Source organism: Fistularia commersonii, chromosome 3 (assembly GCF_037954325.1).
Source record: "Fistularia commersonii isolate RoL2024-O1a breed Wild chromosome 3, RoL_Fcom_v1.0, whole genome shotgun sequence".
Lineage (NCBI taxonomy): Eukaryota > Metazoa > Chordata > Actinopteri > Syngnathiformes > Fistulariidae > Fistularia > Fistularia commersonii.
Genome location: NC_141286.1, coordinates 18,330,410 through 18,354,482, shown reverse-complemented (window position 1 = coordinate 18,354,482; position 24,073 = coordinate 18,330,410). Strand labels below are relative to the sequence as shown.

The 24,073-nt window shown below is 37.8% G+C and overlaps 2 protein-coding genes across 3 annotated transcripts; both read right to left on the bottom strand.

The window, feature by feature from the left end:
* Window positions 1-960: 960 nt before the first annotated feature.
* Window positions 961-15,321, bottom strand: LOC147235762 (receptor for retinol uptake stra6-like). Of its 2 annotated transcripts, none has more exons than XM_086139833.1 (17): window positions 15,075-15,321; window positions 14,615-14,681; window positions 11,760-11,845; window positions 11,537-11,676; window positions 10,832-10,998; window positions 9,735-9,842; window positions 8,869-8,936; window positions 8,292-8,371; window positions 8,066-8,127; window positions 7,824-7,986; window positions 7,655-7,730; window positions 6,959-7,092; window positions 4,888-5,005; window positions 4,686-4,787; window positions 4,297-4,460; window positions 3,481-3,618; window positions 961-2,405 (listed from the first exon to the last, which is right to left on the bottom strand). In XM_086139833.1, exons 1-17 carry the CDS (start codon window positions 15,173-15,175, stop codon window positions 2,146-2,148), a joined length of 2,034 nt encoding a protein of 677 aa, XP_085995959.1. In that variant the 5' UTR covers window positions 15,176-15,321; the 3' UTR covers window positions 961-2,145. The 2 variants fall into 2 exon arrangements, with proteins under 2 accessions (XP_085995959.1, XP_085995951.1); XM_086139825.1 differs by having other exon boundaries at window positions 2,010-2,426; window positions 15,075-15,313.
* A 3,123-nt stretch (window positions 15,322-18,444) lies between these two features.
* On the bottom strand, window positions 18,445-23,549 carry nr2e3 (nuclear receptor subfamily 2, group E, member 3). Its single transcript, XM_086139813.1, has 8 exons — window positions 23,123-23,549; window positions 22,417-22,567; window positions 22,127-22,230; window positions 21,536-21,811; window positions 21,085-21,263; window positions 20,616-20,856; window positions 20,067-20,172; window positions 18,445-19,427 (listed from the first exon to the last, which is right to left on the bottom strand). Exons 1-8 carry the CDS (start codon window positions 23,211-23,213, stop codon window positions 19,295-19,297), a joined length of 1,281 nt encoding a protein of 426 aa, XP_085995939.1. The 5' UTR covers window positions 23,214-23,549; the 3' UTR covers window positions 18,445-19,294.
* Between the last annotated feature and the right edge of the window lie 524 nt (window positions 23,550-24,073).

The window sequence follows — 24,073 nt, the reverse complement described above, 5'->3', positions numbered from 1 at the left end:
CTATTCATATTTACATTCATATTTTTATTTTTGACACTATAACTGTTATGCTGCTGTGACGAAAGATTTTCTCCTATGGGGATCAATAAAGTTTATCTTATCTTATCTTATCTTATCTTATCTTATCTTATCTTATCTTATCTTATCTTATCTTATCTTATCTTATCTTATCTTATGTGTCCATTTGAAGGCAACCATTATGCTGATGTGGCCCGCAGTGAAAATGACTTTGACAGCCCTGTCTTAGATCATTTGGTTTATGTGGTTTATTGTCAGGCTTTTCTTCTTTACCAGTGTAAAACTTTTCCTTTTACATGTGAGTGTCTGTAATTACCTTGAAAAGGCAAATTGAGCCTTTCCAAATCAACAGACAGAGAGCAGGGTCTAAATATTGGTTCGCTTGTGAATTATTTTACTACTCAGGTCACGTGATACCTTCATCCTGTTTCTCTACAATTGTAAATTATGTTTTTTCTTTGTTTCATGCTTTTGGAATCATTACTGAGATGGAGATACTGTTTTCACCCTGGATAACAATAATAAGGGTATTTTTAATACATTCAAAGAAATATTTTTTTAATACGTTTTTTGTTTGGCAGCTCGAAGAACTGAGAACATAATGTCACAGCCTGCATCAGCATGATTGGATTCACTCTGAGCCATTTCTCATAGCTGTCATTATACTGTCATTAATCAAGATGGACATTGTGCTTGCCTGTACACAACTGCATAATACAATCCAAAAACTTGTACTTTTGTCAAATTACTCCATATCTAATCCTATATTCAGCAATTGTTTACTGCCTTGTGTACGGAGCACTTTAAAATGCCTGCATGAGGTGATTGGTATGAGAGTATTACAGCCCTTGTATTTGTGTGCGTTCCACAATGTGCTGAGTGCACAAGTCACAAGAAAGCAAACACATTCCATAAGCTGACACTCATTACACAGGAGGCAGATTTCTTTCTCAACACATTTATTGAAAATGAAGTAAGGGAACACTGGCATATAAGAGTCATAATTAATACACAATTTTGAGTAAAAGCATATGCGACCTACAGCGGGTGTCAGGTGTTGTTCCCCACAGACAAGTTGCACTGTAAGTAAGCTTTTGATCAGCCTTTGTTTGACTTTGTCACCTACCTGATAGAAAACCGGATGGCTATCGAAAACCAACAATCAGTGTCAAACCAATCATTGTTGTGTTGGCCTGGATATAGTTAACAATGATGCTTCAGTTGATTATCTGGCCACCAGCAGGACAGTGAGAATTTCAACATGATGTGACCGAAAACACAGGCTTAATCATTTCCAATCAAACCGCTACAATAACAGCACTGCTCTCAAAAGTTGTTTTTTTTTTTTTTTTCTCTCAGCAGTAATGTGTTTGCAGTGACTAGTTCTCCAAGGCATCCAGTAAATTCAATGTTGGTCTGGCAACACAAGTGTTGTCTGTCTGTCTGTCTTAAATAAATCTGGGCGATTGTCTAACACCACTCTAATTAAAGTCCAGTTAAGTTTAGAATAGGCAATAAGAAAATAAGATTTAAATAATATTTATTTTCTTGTTTTAAATTCCTTCAGTTTCTTTTCAGCATCTAAAAGTCATATTGAACTTCCTTCTTTCCTCATGTGACTACAAATATTTGAGAACCATTATTTCTAGTGTTGTGAAAATATTAGGATTGTATTTAAAAATGTGGCTTTTCACACATCACTCTTTTTTATAGTACATCTTTGACTCCACGTATTTCCCCACAATTGACTACAATTGGCTAAATCAAAGATGCTCAACCATCCATCAAGCCTAATGAGGGAAAATGTATTCTTACTATTGAAAGACAATTGATGGAATTATTATGGCCAAATAGAAGTCTTTTACTGTCTTCTGGGTTAGTCTGGTATGGTTTCATAGCGATTATGAATATAGGATATGTCAGTATGAAATGCATTGCAGTCCAGTATGATATTTTATGGAACATACATTTGGACGTGTTTTGCTAAACAGGAAAGTCTTTGGTTCAATAAACAGATTAAGTGGTTGCTCTGAAGGCATACTGGATTTTGTAATGTGAACACATAGCATTACAAGTAGAAAGTCTGATTTTATTTTGAACTATACGGCTGACTTTACTTAAGTGATCTCAGTCAGTTTTATCTTGATTAGTCTGGTTCTCTGTAGACTGGAGAGACTCTGTACTCTGCATGCTGCTTTCCTTCACACTGCCCATCTTAGAGCTATGCTTTGGTGTTCCGTTGAGGACATTGTCGGTGGCCTGCAGAGTCTGGAAGTGTTTCCTGGAGCCCAGCAGTGATGGGTTATTGACCAGCGTGTAGAGCAAGAGCCAACGAGAGCGAATTCTCTTGCTGCTGAAAGCCTTGCTCTGCCGATTGTCCTGGATCCCTGAAAGCATGGAGGAGCAGGCTGTCAAGAGAGAAGGAAAAGATCCGGGATAGATACTGCCACTTTCATGCAGTAGTTACATCGATTTTATTTTTCATTGTGCTATTCTGCTGCACAAATGTGTTAAATCTGTGCTTAAATCATGATATCACATGTGTACCTCACATGCTTTGTCATGTGAAGTTACAGGTAAGAAATTATATAATGTACCACTGAATCCAGGTTAGCCTTCTAAAGGCAATGTGTGAACCTTTTTGTTTTTAATGAGAGGGGGTAAAAGAAACAGGGTTGCCATGGAAAAGGCTTCACTGCTTCTTTCACTGAATCAGTATTTGCTAAAAAATGTATTCCTGGTTCTTCACATCATTGGCACGGCTTGTCATTTGTGTTCTGTCCCTCATGTCAACTGAAGATGCCAGGTAATCTATGTAGCAGATTGGCTTCTTTACATACTGAAAAGTAACATTTTCCATTTAAAACTCATGTTGATCCAAGATTAATCTGAGCTGGAAAAATCATAAACTATGATTGTGTGGTAATAGTGGTAGTAATCCTTTTGGTGTGATATACCAGAGTCTGATGCAACATTAAGTAGTTACTAGAATCTTGCTAATGACCATAAACCAAACAAATCTACTGTTGTCACTCATAAATGCAATTTCTTTGAATGAAAATGATTTCCAAATTTTCACAAAAGTCACAAGCTCAGTGGTCACCATTGTCATCTTCTTCTTTTCTTCTTCTCCTTTCGGCTTTTTCCTTCAGGGGTCGCCACAGCGAATTACCATCCCCATCTAACCCTATTCTCTGTACCCTCCTCTATCACACCAACTACCTTCATAGCCTCTCTCACGATGTCCATAAATCTCCTCGTTGGTCTTCCTCGAGACCTCCTGCCTGGTAGCTCCAATTCCAGCATCCGTCTACCAATATATTCACTATCCCTCCTCTGTACATGACTGAACCATCTCAGTCTGGCTTCTGTGACCATCTCTTCAAAACATCTAACATGTGTTCACCATTGTAATCAATACATGTAAATGCTATTTTTGTGTGTGTGTGTGTGTGTGTGTACCTTCTTCTGCATCTTTGATTTTCTGTCCCACCCTGCCACCTTCCACCATCATGTCCAATAGCAGGCCACAGAAAGCCTTCATCACTGGATGAGTCTGACTGACCTCCACTTTCAGAAAGTGGGTGTAGTAGCGGTAGGCTGGAGGGAGTGAAAGATCACAGTGGATTCAGTCACACTAAAACCATGAAAAATAGCTTCAAAAATAGCTATAATGACTAGTATTATTTAAATCATAAAAAAGTTGAATCTTTTCTAAAACTAGTACTGTCATTCTTTGTCATATATTGTATCGTATCAGCTATTAGTCATACCATGTATCCCTGTCAAGAAGACTCATAAATAAACGGCATTCAAAACTCAATGACTGACCACATTAAGAAAAAAAAAGAATTTTCATCAACTCAAGAAATATCCAGATGAAGTGAACGATGTTGTACAAAAAGAGCATGCCATCAATATCCGTGCCCTCTATGCATGTAACGCAGCCGGGGCATAATTGTTTTTTTTTTTTCTTCAAAGCTAAGAAAGGCATATAGCAATAATGAAGTGATAATTACATTAATCAGAAGTGATAGATGGATGTATTTATCATTATTTTCATAATACACAAGCATATTAGTAAACATTAATATCAATCAATTCAATGTTCTGCAAACTTATTTTTTTTAATAAAAAAAAAACATTCTTCATTCATTTCGTTTTTCGTCATTCATTTTTCATTCATTCAGCACGTTACCTGAGAAGATTAGTTTTTTTTTTTTTTAAGTCAAATATATGGTACTAATTCTTCTGCAGTCCAAAACCCACAAATCTTACCTGGGTCGTAGGACTCTGAGGTGCGATGCAGGAGACTAACATCAATACGACCAAGATGGACAATGTTGTAGAGAGCAGTTATCACTATCCTCCATATGGCAACTATTACTCCCACCACCATGTTAACAAGGAACAACAGGTATGTGAGAAGGAACAGACTCTCTCTGCAAATAACAAAACACAAATATTTCAAGGAACATACCATCCTTTTGGAAATTCACTTATTTCCATTGACCCCCCCCCCCCCCCCCCATGTTTGAGCACTATCTGCAATTGCTGGTTTACTAAGTACAATGAATGGTTGTCAATGGCAGATGTTAGATCTTTATTAGATTACTAAGTGAGCAATTATTATAACATTAAAGCTGGAAAGTTCCTTCTTTACATACTTGTTGTTCAGGTCTCTGGTCCCAGCTTCCTTTTTGATGAAGCTAGTCTTGGAAATTGCATGTTGCAGCACTGTAACCAGTATCAAAGTGACCCAGGCTGGCCTGAGGTGTTATTGATTGGCAAAAACAAATTAACCAGTTTTATCAATTGTTATATAATATTTAATAAAGCAGCAAAAATATATATATATTACTGACTCACCAGGCCCTTCCTGCTATTTCGAATACGATAAGGTTACGTCCATAAAATACAGGGATAATGACCAAGAACACCAAGAACACAAAGCAGATGAAGAACACAACAGTCTGGATGACCATCCCTGCCAAGAAAAAAGAAAATCACCATTCAAAACATCACATAATAAACTTACTGCAGCTATGTGGTATTTCTTTTTCTCTCTTATTAACACGTCTCATTGTGAAAAATATGTCTTCATAAAAGGTTATTCATTTGAAAATTGTAAAGGGATAGGGATGTGAAGTTCACCATCCGGGAGGAGCTCAGAGTGGAGCCACTGCTCCTCCACATAGAAAGGAGTTAGATGAGGTGGCTCAGGCATATGGTCAGGATGGGAGCAGGCCAGGAGGAGGACCCAGGACACGCTGGAGATACTATGTCTCTATGGTGGCCTAAGAATGCCTTGGTTTCCCCCCAGAAGAGCTGGACCATTTGGCCAGGAAGAGGGAAGTCTTAGCCTCTCTGCTCAGGCTTCTGCCTCCGCGACCCGACTTCGGATAAGCGGCAGAAGATGGATGGTTGGATGGATACTGTTTTGATTGTAGTCATACAACTTTTGGTATGAATTACTGCTAACTTAATCGTTCAGATTTTTCTCAGTTTTACAAGATTGGAATACATGGATCAATGAATGGCTGTGTTAATTGGACATTAAATAAGATATTCAATATACAGATCATTCTACTTTTTACTGTCTGTCTAGTAAGATAAGAATCACTCAGTCACTTTCACCTTCTTTTGAGAACAGAACAGTTAGGCTGTTCTCAAATGCTGAGGCCAAGCCAAAGAATCTGCCCCCAGTTGTCACATTCATAGGGTTCATAGTTTGAGTCTCTATCATTGTACAGATGTCTTGGTATTTTAATTGATGAATCTCTGTCTTTTAGTCTACAGACTCATCAGTTGGAAAAAAAAAAAAAAGGGAAACCTGGTTTGTTTGGGGGGTAGCGCAGTGGTTAGTGCTTCACTCTCACATCACCGACGACCCTCGTTCGATTCCCATTAGAGGACCTTTCTGTGTGGAATTTGCATGTTCTCCACCCCGTGGTTTTCCTCCAGGTTCTCCGCAGCAGGTTAATTGGAAAAAGTTCGGACAATTTCCCCGAATGAGTGAGTGAGTGAATGTTGTCTGCTCTTGTATGTTGCCCTGCAATTGACTGGCGACCAGTCCAGGGTGTTTGCCTCTCGCCCGACGACAGCTGGGATAGCACCCCCCGTGACCCTGAGTGCAGGATAAGCGGATAAGATGGATGGTTTGGTTTGATGTTCGTCAGTTCTTAGACAATAAATGCCTCATCTCAGAGCATTAACTGTATATGTGCTCAATACTGTGTATCACGGGGCATTGAGGTTCATCATCAACTTGAGATCTCGCACTCATCACTGGGGGCTGTCTGACAATATTGGATGGTCTTCATTGTCTGCATGTAGACTAAAGTATTGGGAGATAACTAATTAACCGGTTAATCTCTGGCTTCTTCTCTCTCGTCTACCTTCTCACCCTAATCAGTGATAGGAGCTTTAGACTTCGTTCCCAGGATGTTTTCTCGTCGTCGGTCCCAAGGTCAGAATTCGACTGGGACAAAGGCATTTATATTTGCTGCTCACCTTGTTTGAACTACAGAAAAAACTGAAACCTAAAGGCTTTGTCTCATCAGAAGCTTTTAAGAAGACTTGGAGGCAAGCACATCCGATTTTAGACATTCACCTGGATTTATGGGGGGTTTTATGATTGGTTTTATTGATCCGGTTATTTGATTATTTTATGTTTTTAAAGTGTATATGGTGATTGTCCATTTGTATCTAACTTTGGTCATTGTGCTGCTGCCTGTCTCGGCCAAGACATAGTTGAACAAGATATTTTTAATCCCACTGGGATTCTTTTTTGTTTAGTAAAGGTTAAATGAAGGAAATAAAATTATTGTCCAAAGTCACTGCCATTGTTGGCAAAGTAGGTGACAGTGTTGGTCAATTCACACAAGTATATTTACAATTATTATTAAGTGTTGATATTTTTCAGTGTTGCATTCTTTACCAATACTGATGATCGCAGCCTGGTATCCCGTCAAGCCCATCCAACACACAACACCGGGTTTTGATGGCCGTAGGCTCTTCTGGCTGTGGTAAAGGTTGTATATTTCTCCCTTGTACAGTCCTCTGAGGTTAGACCTTGTGTATAAGCAATAAAGAATAATAGGAGGGGTAATTTTGTGCAATCCCTGCTGCATCAAGAGACAACTTTAAGGCAACTTTATTTGCTTTTTATATTCTGACGAGAAACAATGAATATATCATGGCAAGCTTGTTAACATACGCTTTTTTTTAAATACACTGATGTGTGATATAAAATGTATGTAATAATATGGTCAAGCTCTGGTACTGTTTGCCTGTTTTATTTTTCAACTGAGTTTAAAATAATATGTGAGTCATTTATTCCTTGTTACACATATTTCATTGTGATGATAGCACCTCGGTATTAGACGAGATCCAGTTCAGCAGATGTTAATAAAGCTTTTCAATCTCACAAACTCACAACTGTAGTCCCATGAAAAAAATATTTTTTCAGTTTTTTGTGAGAAGTAAAACCTACAAGCACGAACCATTATACTACCTTAGATATTCTTTTGCATCTCAAGCACTGGCTTACTAGATAGAATATGGTTCTCTGGTCTCTGGTTTAAAACAAGCAACGGTGTGATTTGTGAAATTTTGCTCACCCTTGTGAACTCACCTGTGAAGCACCAGAGACTTCATGAGCATGGTGAGGCTGACCATGCAGGACATGGTCATGGCACATAGGTAGCAAACTGGCAAAAATCAGAAAGCATGGAAAAAAATGTGTGCCTTATCATTTAAAGATGGATCCTTAATTCATAAAATGGCACGACGTGACCACAAACCTTCCAGCAGCCAAGTGTAGAAAGTTACAATTTTGACAACCTCCAGCCTGTCGTCTGACAGCACGATGCCAAACCCCAGTAGGAGGAAAGCGATGTTCTCATCGATACCGGCACGGACAATATGAAGTGTGGGGACAACCAGCACAACTAGCAACAATGCTGTCTGAAAGACAAAGATCATGTACCTTGCAAAAAGCAAACGTGGAGATGTTTCACAGTGTGGGTTTTTTTAATCAACTTACATGGTAAATTGCCACGAGAGCCACAAACGCTGATACAGCCAGCTTTAAAGGGAAACGGAAAACTGAAAGATAAAAGAGGTCATTACTGTATGAGCGTCAAAGTTCAGAATGATGGCACCAATTTAGTCAAAGGTCTACAATATATATAGATACAAATACTGACTACCATCAGTGCTGAGTGTCTGTTAAAAAGACTAGTACTAGATGACACAGTCTGTGTACTCACCTTTTTCTGGTAAATATATATAACTCTTAGGCACCTCCAGTAACCTCTGTGCTAGTGGCTTTTTTTCTGAATTGGACGTACTATAGAATTTAAAAAACAGTTCAGTGTTAATTGCATTTTGTATAGCATCAACATACTTATAGTTTCTTATTAATTTACAGACACGTGAAACATAGCAAAGTAAAGCAGTTAACAGTTCAGGCATTCTATGAAGTACTATAATCCTCATCACATGACTATTGTAAACATTGACAATGTGATTTTAGTTGAAAAATCAATCACATCAGTAAAGCAGATTCCTAGTTTGCAGAGATTGCCAAGCTTTTAACAATATAGCCATTAAATAATTTTAATTTGAATATTAAGTTGTTACTGATATTTTAAGAAAACATTGAACATTGTGGCTTTACTTTCTTTTGATTAAATTGAGTTTGCTTTCCCATCATAAACATAAAATAAGTATGATAAGTATTTCACTGGTCCATCAAGAATTTGACTTTTAACGTATCCATATCCCATCATATTAGATGCCGTTCAAAGTAATATCAGCCCAATTGAATGTTGTGTCTCCGGTCACCTGGCAGCAGAGGGCCTTTTCTTGAGAAGTGACTTCACGTAGTCATTGTAGTAGCTACTGTCAAGGTCCTGTGCACAAAATAACAATTCAAAATTAACCATGTCATAAGGAGATAAGGAGAGGACAACCATCACTGAGTACCTGCTAAGGGTTACTATTATACATACAAAACATATTCTCTGTCAATGTGCTAACTTTTAATGAGTATCCATCGTGAGACATTGATTACATGCCTCAGAGTGATGAACATATATATAGCTATGTGTTGGAGGAGGTCTTGAAAAAGATAAGCATTGATTTGCATTGTGTGGATTTATCAGCTATCCTGAGGCATCAAGACAATCTTTCAAGAGATGAAATAAAAAGAAATGTATTAATTTCCATGATTATTCATCCCATTTGTTGTAAGGCAATTACAACAAAATTCCTGAGCTCTCCATGGTATTGAAAGAAAACACTTTAAGACACTTACTTTGGCAAATATGCCTTCAATATTGTATACAGGTGGGTTGCCTCAATAAATTCAGTGATCTTGCATCAAAGTGAAATATCTGTAACTTTGCTATCTGTCAATTACCAGCATCAAATATATGTATATATGTTGTGCATTTGGAAAAGAAAAAAACAGCAACAAAAGGTCACATGATTCAAACTACTCGATTGCGTACAAGCTGCTTACTGTACAGTAACTAAGGGTTTTCCTTTGTTTGAAATTATTTCTAACCTGTAGAGCATCAGGATATTGGGCTCACTAGTGCGGTTATATTTCAGCTTGATATCTCATCAGAAAGGAAAAAAATTAACTGTTTTTCATCAAAGATTCAAGAGCTTTATATTTGCAAATTGTGCATCCAGTGCTTTCTCACCTCGTCAGTCTTTGGTCCTTTGACAAACAGCAAGGGAAACTGGATGCAGAGATAAGCGAGACAGGCCATCTGAGGCAGACTTGCAAGAAGGCTGTAGAATTTGTAGATCTACAGAGAAATGTCATTAAAAATGTAATTGCCACAGCAAAGTGTTTGGTACAGCTAACTCCAGTCTCTCACTCAGAGGAAAAGCTGCTGGCAAAAAATGTTAAATATATTGATTATTATTTTTTGTTCTTTGTATTTTGTTCAGCCTCAAAGGCAGCTTTAGAAGAAAGGCAAAATAATGTAAGACAAAAGCGATCATTATTTGTCAGGCAGACTAAGAGGTCCTTTTGTCTACAATTTTAATTGAAATTGCTGACATACTGAAAAGAGCTTAGAAAAATGAAGGGGATTTGTTGCGAAGTAATGCAACAAGTTGGATCACTCACTTCAGCTGCTGTTACATCACTGCAGTTGCATTTTTTGGAGGAGCTTATCGGGGAAGGGCATAGGTTATCAGCTTGACTTAGTATGATTCAATGAATCAAACTATAATAAACTAACCTCAAGCTCCGATTGGACCGAATTAACAAAACGCAAGACTTCGTTATGGGTTGCCGCTCCTAATTACCTATTTTTCGGATCCAAGATTCACATTTTCATTTGACAGTCTTTCAGGGTTTTTAGAGCCATGATAAAAATCACTCGCCCCAACATTGTCTGACTTTAGGTACATGGTTTATAATCTAAGATCACCAAAGTCAGAAGTTGTCAATTCAACCCTTGCCAAATGTTTTTCTTTGAGGCTGTTGTACATAGCAATCATCTTGTTACACTAGTATTAGAGTAAAAAATAATCCATCAGATCTATTTCTTTCTCTCACATCAATTATTAATCTAAAGTCTTGCAATCATCACGACAGATGATAAGCACTGTCAGCCCTACCGAAAGTTGCAGTTTACTCAATTCAGAAGCTACATAATGGAAGTTAAAAATACTGACAAAGACCATTTTGTAACACCAAACCCAAAGATCAGTGCTGTAGATTTAAAAAAAGGCAAATGTCAGAAGCTTCCAAATGTGCAAAAATGATATAATGTGAACGTCCCACCTCTGGAGTTTTTGGACAGTCAACTTTCTGCCACAGCAAAACACCAAAGTGACTGAAGGAAAGCAGTGTTCCGAACACATAGCCTGCTTTGTGCTGCAAAGTTCCACACACCATCAGAGGATAGTACAGAATTGGATAGTAGAAGATAGCGATGATCTTCATAAATTCTAAAAAGAAAAAGATAAAGAAATAATAGATACTCAAATCAGTGTTTCTTACAATACAGCTTTTTTGTCCTTTCCTAGGCTTATGTGAATGAACGCAGCATTGCACAAGCCTCAATTAAAAAATAAACAAAACTGCTCTGTTTCAAGCCTGGGCTTTCTACAATGAGGCCTAGGATGAATATGGTTTAACTAAAAAGGCCTTGCATATTCTCATGATTCATGATGTTAGAATTTTTTAATATTTCAAAGAAACTATGGGTCAAATTCTATTTCCAAAAATGCCAGAGTATTTCTTAAATTCAAAAATATTGAATGATAAAAAGGTTTGAGGTTGGCCAATATAAAGTGAAAGCAATTGTAGTATAGCTCTTGTATGAACTGACCCTATTTTCTCTGTGAATCTGTTAACACTTTGCTCCCTTTACTTTCATCACAGTTATTCTTTTCTCGTATTCTAATGACTATCACCCTGTTTTCTTCTAATATTTCAGCTATAACGAACCCCAACACAAAGTGAGCACTACATGGAAATATTCACCTTTCATGTGTTCTGGAGTGTCTTTGGAGAAAGGGAGCGGGTCTGGAGCAATCACAAGCATTGCCAGTTTGCTGAATAGTAGTCCAAAAACAGCCATGACAAGGCCTTTTTTCTGGGTTTGGTCCAGGAAGTGGGCCGGACTGTGAGATCATAGAGAAACACTTGGATTGTGTGCCAAAGAAGTTATGTTAAGCCGTTATTTAACTCTGCAATTTCAATTCACCTGAAGATACTGGAGGATCCTCTCGTAAATCCTTGGCAGAGTTTATTTTTTCTGATGAGAGCTGTCAGGATTAACATGGTCACCAGCTAGAGGGAATGAGAACTTTTATATAGTCATAGTCAGAACAGATTTGGCAAAATGTGTGTATATAATGCTGGGAGATGTAAGAATTTTGAGTGTCTCGCTTTAAAGCAAACTTCATTTAAAGCAAAAAAAAATCAATTACAAGATCACAGAGACCTGTGGATAATGCATTTTTTTCTGTCTATTGTAAATCCCTCAAAAAATAACATTTGTCCCACCAATAGCAAGCAATAACAATAGCATGTTCTGTGTACATTTCCAGATCACATTTTACCCACACATTATTATGATCTGTACCTTTAAACATATGTAGCAGAGGATATACTCTTTCTTATTAAAGCATAATTTGATTTAATTTGAATTGATGGAATGTATGAATGAAAGCTGCTTTTTTAGCTTGGCAGCCAGTTTTGTCCGCCCATTAAAACAATGCAACTTTGAGATACAACAATACTAAGAATTTCTGTAGATGCAACAAGACATCTTGATGATTCTTAAGCACAAATCTGCAGGACAAGATCAGCTTAAGCATCCGGAGTTTTTTTCTGCTGTGGTTTGGTCAGACTCAGCCATCACAGTATATTAAAAGTCAAATAAAACTGGGACATTACGTCCAGTTAAGATCTTTTCTTTTCCTATTAAGGTACAGTGAGCTTACCTTTTATAAACGTGAAGGCAAAATGATGGACAAATCATTATATTCCATGTCCTAAGCCACCTAAAGGTCCATTTATACATATAATGAACATTGATTAGAGCCTTGTGTAGTTTAAGAAAATTAACTTATGTGTTGCTATTTCTTATTACGGCTACACCACTAGTGCTAATGCTACTGTAATGAGCCATTCCATTTACTTCAAATCACGCTTGTTGAAATGGTACTTGGAGCTGAAGTTTAAAGCACTGCTAAAATATGGAGGAAAATATGGTGTAAGCAGTGCATGGAAAATATACTAAATTTTCCTCTCTTGGTACAAAGGTTTCTGTCAGGAGTTACCTTTCAACTTATTGGGTAACTGGGTGAATTAAACTTACTGATATTTGTATTCATAAGGATCCCTCAGGAATTGCACTTACTTCCATTTTAGACTCATAATTTCAGGCAACCTCAATGTTTTTGTTAAGGTATTAATTGCCTTGCCGAGTAGATATACTCGCAAACCCAAACAGCCAACCTCTCACTGGCATCTACCCATTCCTGGTAGTCCCAGAAGCCAACTATCTTGGAAAAATTATTTTCTTAATGTTAAGAAGTTTATTTATCGCAAGTTATCGGAGTGTGTGCCTGCCATGAAAAATGGTACCGTCCCATGCTGCTGTTCTCTGTGGAAGCACTGCAGCAATGATCTTCTGTTGAAATATGAAACTGGTTTATTTTGTCGAAATGTACAAGTATATTTTTTGGCATCCTAAATGACACTTTGGAATTAATCAAGTATTTAATTATTTGCTCTCATTTCACCCCTGCACATTCTCTGCTACCAACACTGATATGGGTAGAGTGCATGCTTGAGCTGGTAATTGTTGGTGCCTCTGAAAGAGTCAATGTAGTTATTGTAAATGTCGGTCATTTTCCTTGGATCCGTTTGTTTACGGTGGCCAGCTTTTCAATGTGGCACAATAAATGCAACGGCGGAGATACAGGTGGGATGGTTCCCTGTACCAAACAAAATCGCACATTTTTAGAAAAATACAAGTTTTTAGAAAACTCTTTTTTTTTAGAAAAATAATAATTTTAGTATGATTCTCGAAATTGTACCCTGCGTTGTGAGCAGACCATTTATTAATCATGTTTTGAAGTCAGGCACCCAGTCATGCCTTGCCAAGGCCCCAAATGTATAATGGTTAAACCCATTGTTCTTGCTCTGAGCGTGCAAAGCCGCAAAGATATTCACAGCACCATGTCGCCATCTGTGCAAGACCAACAGTGCTGCATCCCATTGAAATGAGCAATGCCAGTGTAAAACTCTAAAATACTATATAAAGTGGTAGAAGTTTACACAATGAGAATGGAAGAAAACGATTTTCATAGTATTAACACTGTATACGCTTTACCTCCTGCAATCTATTTTATCCTTTATTTAATTACCATCCTCTTGCAATAAGTATCCAGCCTGTCCAATTAATTGTTGACATTCCAGAAATATAAACTAGAGAACCTATTTGCGGGATTAAGAATGACAAGACGTTCTCCAGTTGTACAGGTCCTATCATCTCAACCCTGGTACCAATTTGTAATCGGATCATTATGGGCTGGTGTGTTGGATTATAGATTTTCACAGTGTGACATTGTATGCGTATATGGCTGTGTTTTACTATTTGCTGAACTTTCCTTGAGAGGGACATCAAAGTGTTCAAAATAGCAGTTATAATGAAACCATTCAAGATCAGTGGAAATTTTTTGTTTTATCACAATGCTATAACCAGTATGTAAATTGTATGCTAACTAACTGAATAGCTTTTATTTGGGGTATAAGAGTTACGGATTAATTGTTCTGTGCATTTGTGTAAATCTGTCCATGACAGTATATCAAAACAAATATATTTTTCTTAGTTTCCAGAAGCTGTTTTTTTTTTCCCGAGACAATACAGAGAATTCCTTTCCCTCCGACTTTTCAATATCACTCAGCTTAAAAACTTCTGGGCTGTGCTTACACATGAAAACACAACAGGCATTGTATGGAAGTGTCTCATTTATACATGAATGTAAAATAATGTCTTTGCTCTGACACTAATTTACCAGTATCTACTTAGAATAGCTCAGTACTTACGGATATTGAAAGTATGCATATGTGAAAGAGCTTGTCATCTGCTATAGGGTCACATGGTAAAATAACTCTGAGAAGGGAGGGAAACAATATATTAGACAACACTTTTGCAAGGCCAAATTAACTTTCTCTAACAGTGTTAACAGGACTAGTAATATAAACATGGAAAAGGAACAAAAAAAATGTGAGGATCTAACACATTTCAAGGCATGATTTTCTACACACAATCATAGCAATCATGTTAAAGAGGAAAATTATATGATCTACATCGATTTGAATTTATACATTAAGTTACAGATTTTCTAATGCTTACTGACTTTTATATATAGTTTGCCTGCAATTACTGTAATAAAACATACAAATAAAATGGTAATCTGATTGTTTGCTAAACAACAAACTAATACCTTCAAATGTGCAATATTCAAATCTAACTTGAATGGATTTCAGAAATGTTTATACTTACTCTTTGGGACGTATTGTGGGCTCAGCATTATTTGAGTACCAGTCTGAATAGTCGTAGTAGGAATACTGAAAAGGTTCAACTTCAACCTTGCTTTCATTCATTGCACTTATTTGATCAAATCAAACAGGTGAAGCCAAATAAAATCTCTCGCGAATCTTGATTCAGGCAGGTAACCTTCCCCGATGATCCGCTGGTCCTGATATGTTTTAGGACTGTTATGCCCAAATGTCCCGCATTCCAATCCAACTAAGAACCAAACACAGCAGATTACTAGCTGCACAGAGGGGGGTGAGGGAGAGAGAGGCTCAATAATACTGTGAATTCAAAAAGAATGGTGCAACAGTTTGACCTTAAGTGACCTCTGGCACTTGGATTAATTGATATTGCTTAAGCTGTCACTATATTATCAATGAAGAGACGAGTCATAATTCCAGATGTGACTAAAATAATGCTACTCTTCCAGACATTAAGTTTGGTGCTAGAAAATTTTAGTTGCACTTGTGGGAGTGAATTGTTAAATTTTCTGTAATACATTTCATCACCCTCTTAAAATAATCGCCTTAGTCATTTTTCAGATTTTTCAGGAAACACAAAAAACTGAACCATTTGACACACTCTTGACAAAGGCAATTTCTACTAAAGGGGTAGAATGGCAAAATCTGTTTAACTGAGGATGTAGGCAATTTTGCCAGAGGTGGTCAGCATCATGAGGAGGATTTAGGCAAAAAAAAACACTTTTGTAAAAAATTGACTTAGGCAATTATTTTAAGAGGGTGACGATTCGATACATAATTGAAACTCAGCTCTCAAACTAGACATCTGAAACTAGTTTCTTGCAGTAACTTATTGGCACACAGTATGCCATAAGATCACCTCAAGCTACTGTTGATGGAAACTCTAACAAAGATATAGTTTAACAATACTGGAAACTATAATGAAGAACAAAGCATATGATAGTTTGGACACTTTACAGGGAGTTACTGACATCAAGATTTCAGGATAAGCCGTTTTAATGTTTTACTATAATTTCTGCTAAATTAGTGTGGTTTACTACAGCAAGTTAGTTGTGTTCTTGTTGAGATTAGGAAATGTCATTTTTGTGCTGCAACGTGACATTAACCTATTTTCCCACCTCAGCCTGTTACTTAGGATGTTAATCTTATAATAAGATGAAAATATCTTGTTTATACAGAGGCAACCTTTGTGTGAAAAAGCTTAGAAAAGACCAACATGCATGTTGATATTGGACATGTGAGAAAAAGCCTCAGTAAAATATTTCTATTTAATTCCAAAACAGAAGAAGGAAAATACCTGTAACTGTAATAAAATAAAATAAAATAAAAAATGTCTGGTGAAATTAAAAGCAATGCCTGCTCTCCAGGGTTGCCGTAGATTTAACAGAAAGAGACCAAAAGATCTGGAACTTGATTAAGATGGATTTAACCGTCCAATGATATTGTGCCTTTCGTGCATCATATGTAATATTTTAGCCAAATGTCCACGTATTTGTCATACTATTCATTGAAAAACTAACAAGTATGAAGCAAATAAGAGAAAGTTCACAGTCTAAATCTGGATGTGTAAGTTCACTCATATGACAGAGGCAGTAGGGGCCCCCGCTGGTCTGATCCCAGGATTTTCTGATGGTGAAGGTTACAGCACCTAAAATGCTTCAACATAAAATGATGATTCTTGACAAACTAACAAAAGTCTTGCTTTGTTTCCACATATATCCACTTCTTCATTTGCCCACAATTAAATTTATAGACTATTCATGTCAGCTGATGATGCTTGTATCCAAAACAAGCAAAAGCTATTGTTGAGTGGCTAATCTTATGTGCATTTCAATGGCCGGTTGCATGATTCATGACTTTGCCAACTATATCATCAACTGAATTAATTGATTGAAACAGCCTAATTAATAACATGTGTCTTGTCAGCAGACCTTTTTTGTGTTGCATTTACATTGTATCTCCAGAATTAATTAAAACTTTCTACTTTTTCAATGTATGGGAATGCAAGTAGTTTGGGATTACAAGATTCAGGCTGTCACAGGTACCACATTAGACGGCCAAATTTTGTTCTGCTTTTCACGGTTAGTTCATATTTGCATTTTGCAGCTAAAAAGAGTGGTCACTCAGGGTTATCTGATGCTTTTCATGTGTTTGAGTCACAATGTAAAGTAATACTGAGAGTTTCTTATCAAACTGACATTCAGTTGCATTGCTCTGGGGCAACCTCATCTCCCAGTCTCCTTTCAAAGCAAACTTTGTTGTATATTTCTCTCACTGTATTGAAATAGTAGATAATCCACCTGTTTTGCTGCTGATAAAAACTCCCGAAGTGTAATATTTAAGAGAAATTGATAATGACAGATTCTTTACCTTTAATCACAGTGGTGATTTTTCTCTATATTTTATTTTGTTACCCTTTAAATACTATGATTGTGAAATTTAAAAAGGACATTTTCCATGTAGACCATGTAGGTCTAACAAATCAATAGATTAAACAGCCCAATTTTGTATCATAACAAAAACACAGCATGAAATACTGTTTTCTATTTCTTTCTTTTGTTTGTACAAAAAGCAGATCATTTTTTCAGTATAATATCTATTGATGCAGCACAATTCAGGCCAAACATGTTTACCCGCGAAAAAACCCTTAAATGACCCTTACATTTTCTTTTCTGAACAGTAATTGGAATATTACAGAGGCAAACACAGGAGGTCTGATTGGAAGAGCTTAGAACAACTAGAACAAATGTATGTGTGTGTGTGTGTGTGTGTGTGTGTGTGTGTGTGCATGCAGCTGTACAATGGCCCAACCTAACCCAGCATAAGGAAAGTTAACATAAAGTCAATTATTGTATATTGCATGATGTTTTGAAGTTCGAGTAACAGGGAAAGTACAAACATTGGAATTTGTTTTGTATATTTAGATCACCCTGTCTGATTTGTCATGGCAATTAACTGAACATTTTCTCTTTTTATGTTTTATGTTTAGGGTCGACAGTCGATAGCAAGAGCGAAAGTATGGAAAACAGGTAAAGAAACGGGTTAAACCAGATTGGAGCGGTGGGAGAAAAGTTTCAGAGATACTATGCAATAGAAGAATATTAGCCAGAATGAAGGGAAAAGTGTACCAGACAGTTATGAGACCAACAAATGCTGTATGGTTTAGAAACAGTGACATTGAAGAAACTACAGGAAGCAGAGCTGGAGGTAACAGAGATGAAGATGCTGAGGTTCTCTTTGGGAGTAACAATAGGATCAGGAATTAGTTTATCAGAGGGATTAACACATGCTAAATGTTTTGGAGAGAAGGTCAGAGAAGCCAGACTGAGATGGTTCGGTCACGTACAGAGGAGGGATAGTGAATAATATTGGTAGAAGGACTCTAGGGTTGGAGCTGCCAGACAGGAGATCTACAGGTAGACCAAGGAGAAGATGTATGGATGTAGTGAAAGACGACATGAAGTCAGTTGGTGTGAGAGAAGAGGTTAACCAGAATAGGATTAGATGGAGGAGGTAGATTTGCTGAGGTGACCAATGAAAGCAAACGCTGAAAGAAAAAGATTTTCTCTTATGATGTGGGGAAATTCATGTCAAATTTAAAGTCTGAAATTTTTCTCCCTAAATCCATAAAATAGCCACAGATTATGATTTTTAAGACCTCAAAATGCTTTTATTCTTTGAAATAACAAAATCATCTAAAATTAAAACCATACTCAAGTCTGTTATGGCTACTGTCACATGCGTTTTCCTCCCTGTGTGAGGTGCGAACATCTTTGACATAAGAATGAAAGCATCTTATACTTGAAGATGTATTGAAGAAATACCTTCTTTTATCAAGGTGTGACCACAGGAATACAACATAAATACAAATAAACGTCAACAGGAGAAACGTTACAGTCCATCTACTTAAACTTAACAAATAAATGTCTGCTGTGTAAATAAAAAAAAAAACAAAAACACACTTGAAGATTGAGTCTTACTGAGTATGATACAAATACATAGCAAGCATGACGACATTACTGAACTGCATGGGTTTTTTTCAGAATGAACTGATGTGAAAACAACAAACACATAAAGTGGCTTTAAAAACGTAACAGCATACAGAATCTTGTAAGTATTCAGAGCTCCAAAAGCAGACATCTGTAGATTACTTTCCTCCAAATTGGAAGATAGCTGATAATTGCATGGGTTTCTGGATTTGAAGAGTCAGTGTTTGAACATGTCACACAGCAGTTTCTCCATGGGAGTGTTTCCGATGGTCCGATGGAAGAACAGCAGCTCAATTCTCTCTGAGTTCACGAAGCGCAGGGAGGGCAGGAGAAGGAGCAGCTTCCCAAACCTGAAGAAAAAAATTTGCATCAATATAGATAATGCATGTGTTGTAACACTATCTTATATAAATAGAATTATAGAATTTTCCATGACAAACAAATGCAGTGAAATTCCTGTTTCTTTTAGTTTTAATTGGTCTAGATCCGTTTTATTTTGGTGATTCTTGGTTTCAATCATATATTTCATGAACCTTCCTTTCTTTTGTGTATATGCTCTCAACCATTGTCTCTTTGTTGTTTGTGCTTATTTGTTTTGTTTGGTCCATTTTCATAACTTTCTATATTTTGTTTTGATTTTTTTTTTAAACAGTCAAACTGAAGAAAAAGACTTATTTGCGGTCATGCATGCTTAAAATGTATATTTTTTTCAGTCAGTCATCTTTGGGGGCCTCTGCTGGCTGCATGCTAGAACGCTTTCGCCTCTATGTTGAGATAAATAAACATGGAAGTTAATATTTTACTGCTGCAACTGAGGACAACCCCAGTATATGCATCCACATGCTGATGGTACATTTAAAAACGGCAGTTTTGAGAAAAAGTCATTTAAGGAAATGCTGGGAAATTGATGCTTATAATAAGCGAAAAGATGAGGGTTGATATGTTTTTGTGAAAAGGCTAAAACGGGCACCAACAGTTTAACACAGTACCTTGCAGGCTGACTGGGATAATGCGAACGAATGTGTTGTCCCAGCATCATGTGAGACTGGTCTTGCAGGTTTTCCACTTGTTCCGGATCTTTTAGGCCTCGAGTCTCTGCAGAAAGCAAGAATTTTCCATTTAACTCAGATAAATTCACATTTAGAAAAAACATACAACTTCAGATGGGGAAATGGGTACTAAAGTATTCCTTCATAAAGGCACATTTTAATACATAATCAAACTAAACAATGAAATCTTATCTGATTTAATCTTTTTAATGGCGACAAAGTCATAATCAATTTTGTTAAACTTAAATCTAAATGTGTGAAAGCCTTTTAAGTCATGCTTGTTGAGTTGATTTTATCTCAGTTTCTGAGTTCCCTTCTAAAATCTCTTTTGATGATACAAACAATTATTTCAGTGTTTTTCTTTAAAAAAATCCTTGCCCACAATATAAAATATACCAGTAAAAAAAGTAAAAATATAGATTTTTTTGGACAGTTCACTGGCTGAGTGATATTTTGATTATAGATATTATGAAGGCGGCAGATTCCCACCTGGCTTGAAGAGCACAACCGCTTTGAGGCAGGCAAACTCAGTGGGGTCCACCGCAAGGGCCTTGAAGCGGCTGAAGACCTCTTGCAAGAGTCGTAGGTCCAGGCTGGTGTAGCTGGTCTTGCCCTGCATATTTGGGCAGAGGTCAGGCAGCGAGAGCAGCGGGCAGCTCTCCAGGGGCAAAGACCACTGGATGGCACAGAGGAGGAAGAGCTCACTCCACGCCTCCTCCAACAAGATCACCTGGACACAAAGTGGCGGTAAAAATGATGAGTGTAGCTGTCTTGCTGCTGCACTGATTGTAAGATTGCATTTTATAATGCTGAAGTCTTGTCTACAATCTCCCTTGAAGGGGTTTTGGACACACCAGAAATTGTACAATTACAGAAGTAATAGATTAAAGAAAAGTGCTTATTCACTATGCAATCAAATTGTGTTATGAGCTTGTTCAGGCTTTTCACTATGTTTTACCTGGTCTCTGAAGGGCAAATTGGAAAACACAGGCAGGTTCTTGGCCCACTTCACCGACATGAAGAGAAGTCTGGCCGAGGTCTCGTATACGTTCTCTGAGCTGGATGGATACAGAGCCATGTGGTACTCTGAGGATGCTGGTTCTGGCTCGTTGCTTGTCACATCAATGTTCTCATCCACTGAAACAAAGACATATCACTTGAATCACATGAAAAAAAAAAAAATCTTATAGGAACATTTTTTTTCAGAATAATTTTTTTTTTTTTTTACCCTTATTGTTGGTCATGTACATACAAATGTTACATTAAGCCAGTAGATGGCGTGAATATTAACACCCCCATCTCACTCAATAATACTGACTAACTCCTTTTCCACTCTAAACTATTGCTGCATAATGCACTCCAGCAAAGTCACTTTTTCCACTTTAAGTATATTTATATTCAAAACTCACCGTCCTCGGGCTCCAGCTTGGCACAGGTCTCGGCCGTCATGAGGCTGGCCATGAAGCGGTGGTTGTTCTGGGGACTGACACAACGCTGGGGGGGTACAGAGGAGGTGATGGACATGGACGAGGTGATGTGTGGCCACGTGATTACGGAGCCGCTTGAAGAAGCAGAAGAGGAAGTGGGCTCCCGTGTGGTCGCCAGGTGGTCCTTTTCAGGGTCCACGTCGATGGAGTCAAGACGGACCTGAGCCGTGCTGCGGGGCTGACGCTCATTCTGCACTGCTACACTCAGAACAAATATGAAAAGGATGCATGAAATCCTTGGACCCTGATATCCATGAGCATATAAACAATTCAAAGTCATATTGAACATATTTTCAAGTGGCTGAAGTCAACTAGAAACCTGGTACCACCCAAATTTTACTGGTTTCTGTGCCTTTTGTAGGACCTCATGTTTTAGGATTTTGTCATAAAAATGTTACCTGAAGCATTTTCCATACTTATGCCTCAATTTTGACCATCATACAGGCTTGGAGGGTAAGATCTTCCCTCCGAGATGTTACTATTACAGACACTGGATCTCCGAAAATTACTTACCATCTTTATTCATGCCCGCCTGGAGGCACTTCTTCAGCCGGCATGCCTGGCACTGGTTGCGGTGAGCTTTGTCCACCGGGCACATGCCTGTACCCGCCTGGCACCTAAGCACACAAATATTTAATTTTTTTCACTTTTTTTTTTTTCAAGAAAAAATATGCATTTGTGTTGCCCTAATGTTTTCATTATGTGAAGAAAATCTTTCTTCACATGTTTGTTTGTTTTTTCGCCCAGGTTTTCCTGAGACAAGAAAGTCCAGTGATATCAGTTGGATAGTATGGTTGTCTTACCTGTAGATGAGCCTCCTTCTCACGCTGCGTTTGAAGAAGCCGCTGCAGCCATTGCAGGCATAAATGCCATAGTGTTTCCCACTGCTGGTGTCCCCGCAAACTTTGCAGACCAGAGCTGGGCTCATAGCTTTTCCTGGGGCCGGGCTCTTGGCTGTAAGTCAAACACAGTCACACAGGACGATTCGTTTAGTGCCATTCATTCACTGTGCTATTGTTTTATATATGTGACCGCCATCTGTAGGGTCAGCTCAGTCTGCCTGAGGCTGGCACTTTGACAATACACAAGTCAATATTGCGACAGCCGTTTAGTTCTGAAAATCTCTTGATTATAAAATTAAAACAAAGAATTGCAGGACGCAGATTATCAACTAAGATAAATTAAAAAAAAAAAAAACCTCAATTAATCCAAATAAATCCACACATTCTAAATCAACATGTGAAATATTCCATTAAATTTTAATCAAGTCTTTATTGATAAATATGATATTTTTTTCATGTTATCTTATGTATCTCATCTTACATATCTTAGTCTCCTCATTTGTGTGGTTAACAATTTAAGACATGAATTAAGCATTGAATATGGACAGGTGTCGAAACAAAATTAAAGATAAATACAAGCTTTTTGCTATTTTTCTTTCATTTTCTATAATTTTCGACAGAACTATTTTTCATCTTAACTCATTGGTACCTGTTGACACCTCCTTACCTCCTCGACTGTCATCAGTCCCGCCATTCCCAGACGACTCGGCAGGTGAAGAGGACTGCATCATGGGTATCTTTGACAGGTGATCTTCCATCGTTTCTCACCAAGAATTCGTCCTGATAAGAAGTGATGACTTTGCAAAGTGGGAATTGTCCAAATACAATGTAAGGTATCAGCTCAGAGACAGTTCCTTTTGAGTTTGTTGCAATAATTGCTATAAGAACGTGGCCCTTCGATTGTTCCCAGTCTGCAGATGGCAGGTTGAGTTCCCTGTAAAAGCTCTACTGCCCGGAGATTCGGATGGCCTTGGGTCCTGCCATGGGCTCCAGCTTACACTTATAGGTCGTACGTCGTCCCACCAGCCATCAGAGTGTGTCACTGTCTGTGGGTGCTTCTCAGTGGCACCTCCTCAAAAGGGAGCCCAGGGGGGTGGGGGAGATTAGCCCCAAGCGCTGTGTAAGCAGCATGGCTATTTGTCATCTTCTTAATCTTTACTGTTCATCTACTGGATCAATCAGTCACATTGCTGGAACATTGGTCCTGCTGAGACACGGATCTTCCAGAAACAAAATCTAGAAGGGGGAGCAACAAAAATGCCGCTGTTACTTTACCCCGGATCCCTTTCAGTTCTGTCTGCTCTGTCTATCAGTCAACGCTTCTCTTCAGTATCTGCATATAAGGGGATTATTACATGAGGCGCACATTATTATATTTACCTGACTCTTCAATTTGTTCTTCCCCTCCTGTCCTTCTTTTTTGCCTCCAAATTGCTGCTCCATTTTCCCCCACTGTATATTTGATCTGTGTGATTGCCTTCCATTCATAATGAATCCCAGTGTTTGCTCGGGAGCAGCTCATTAACTCCCATTTAGTTTTTTTTTTGACAAACTAGAGATCATCTGCTCCCTTCTGGCTGCCAGGAGAGAAAGGTTGCTGGGTGAATAATAGAATCTT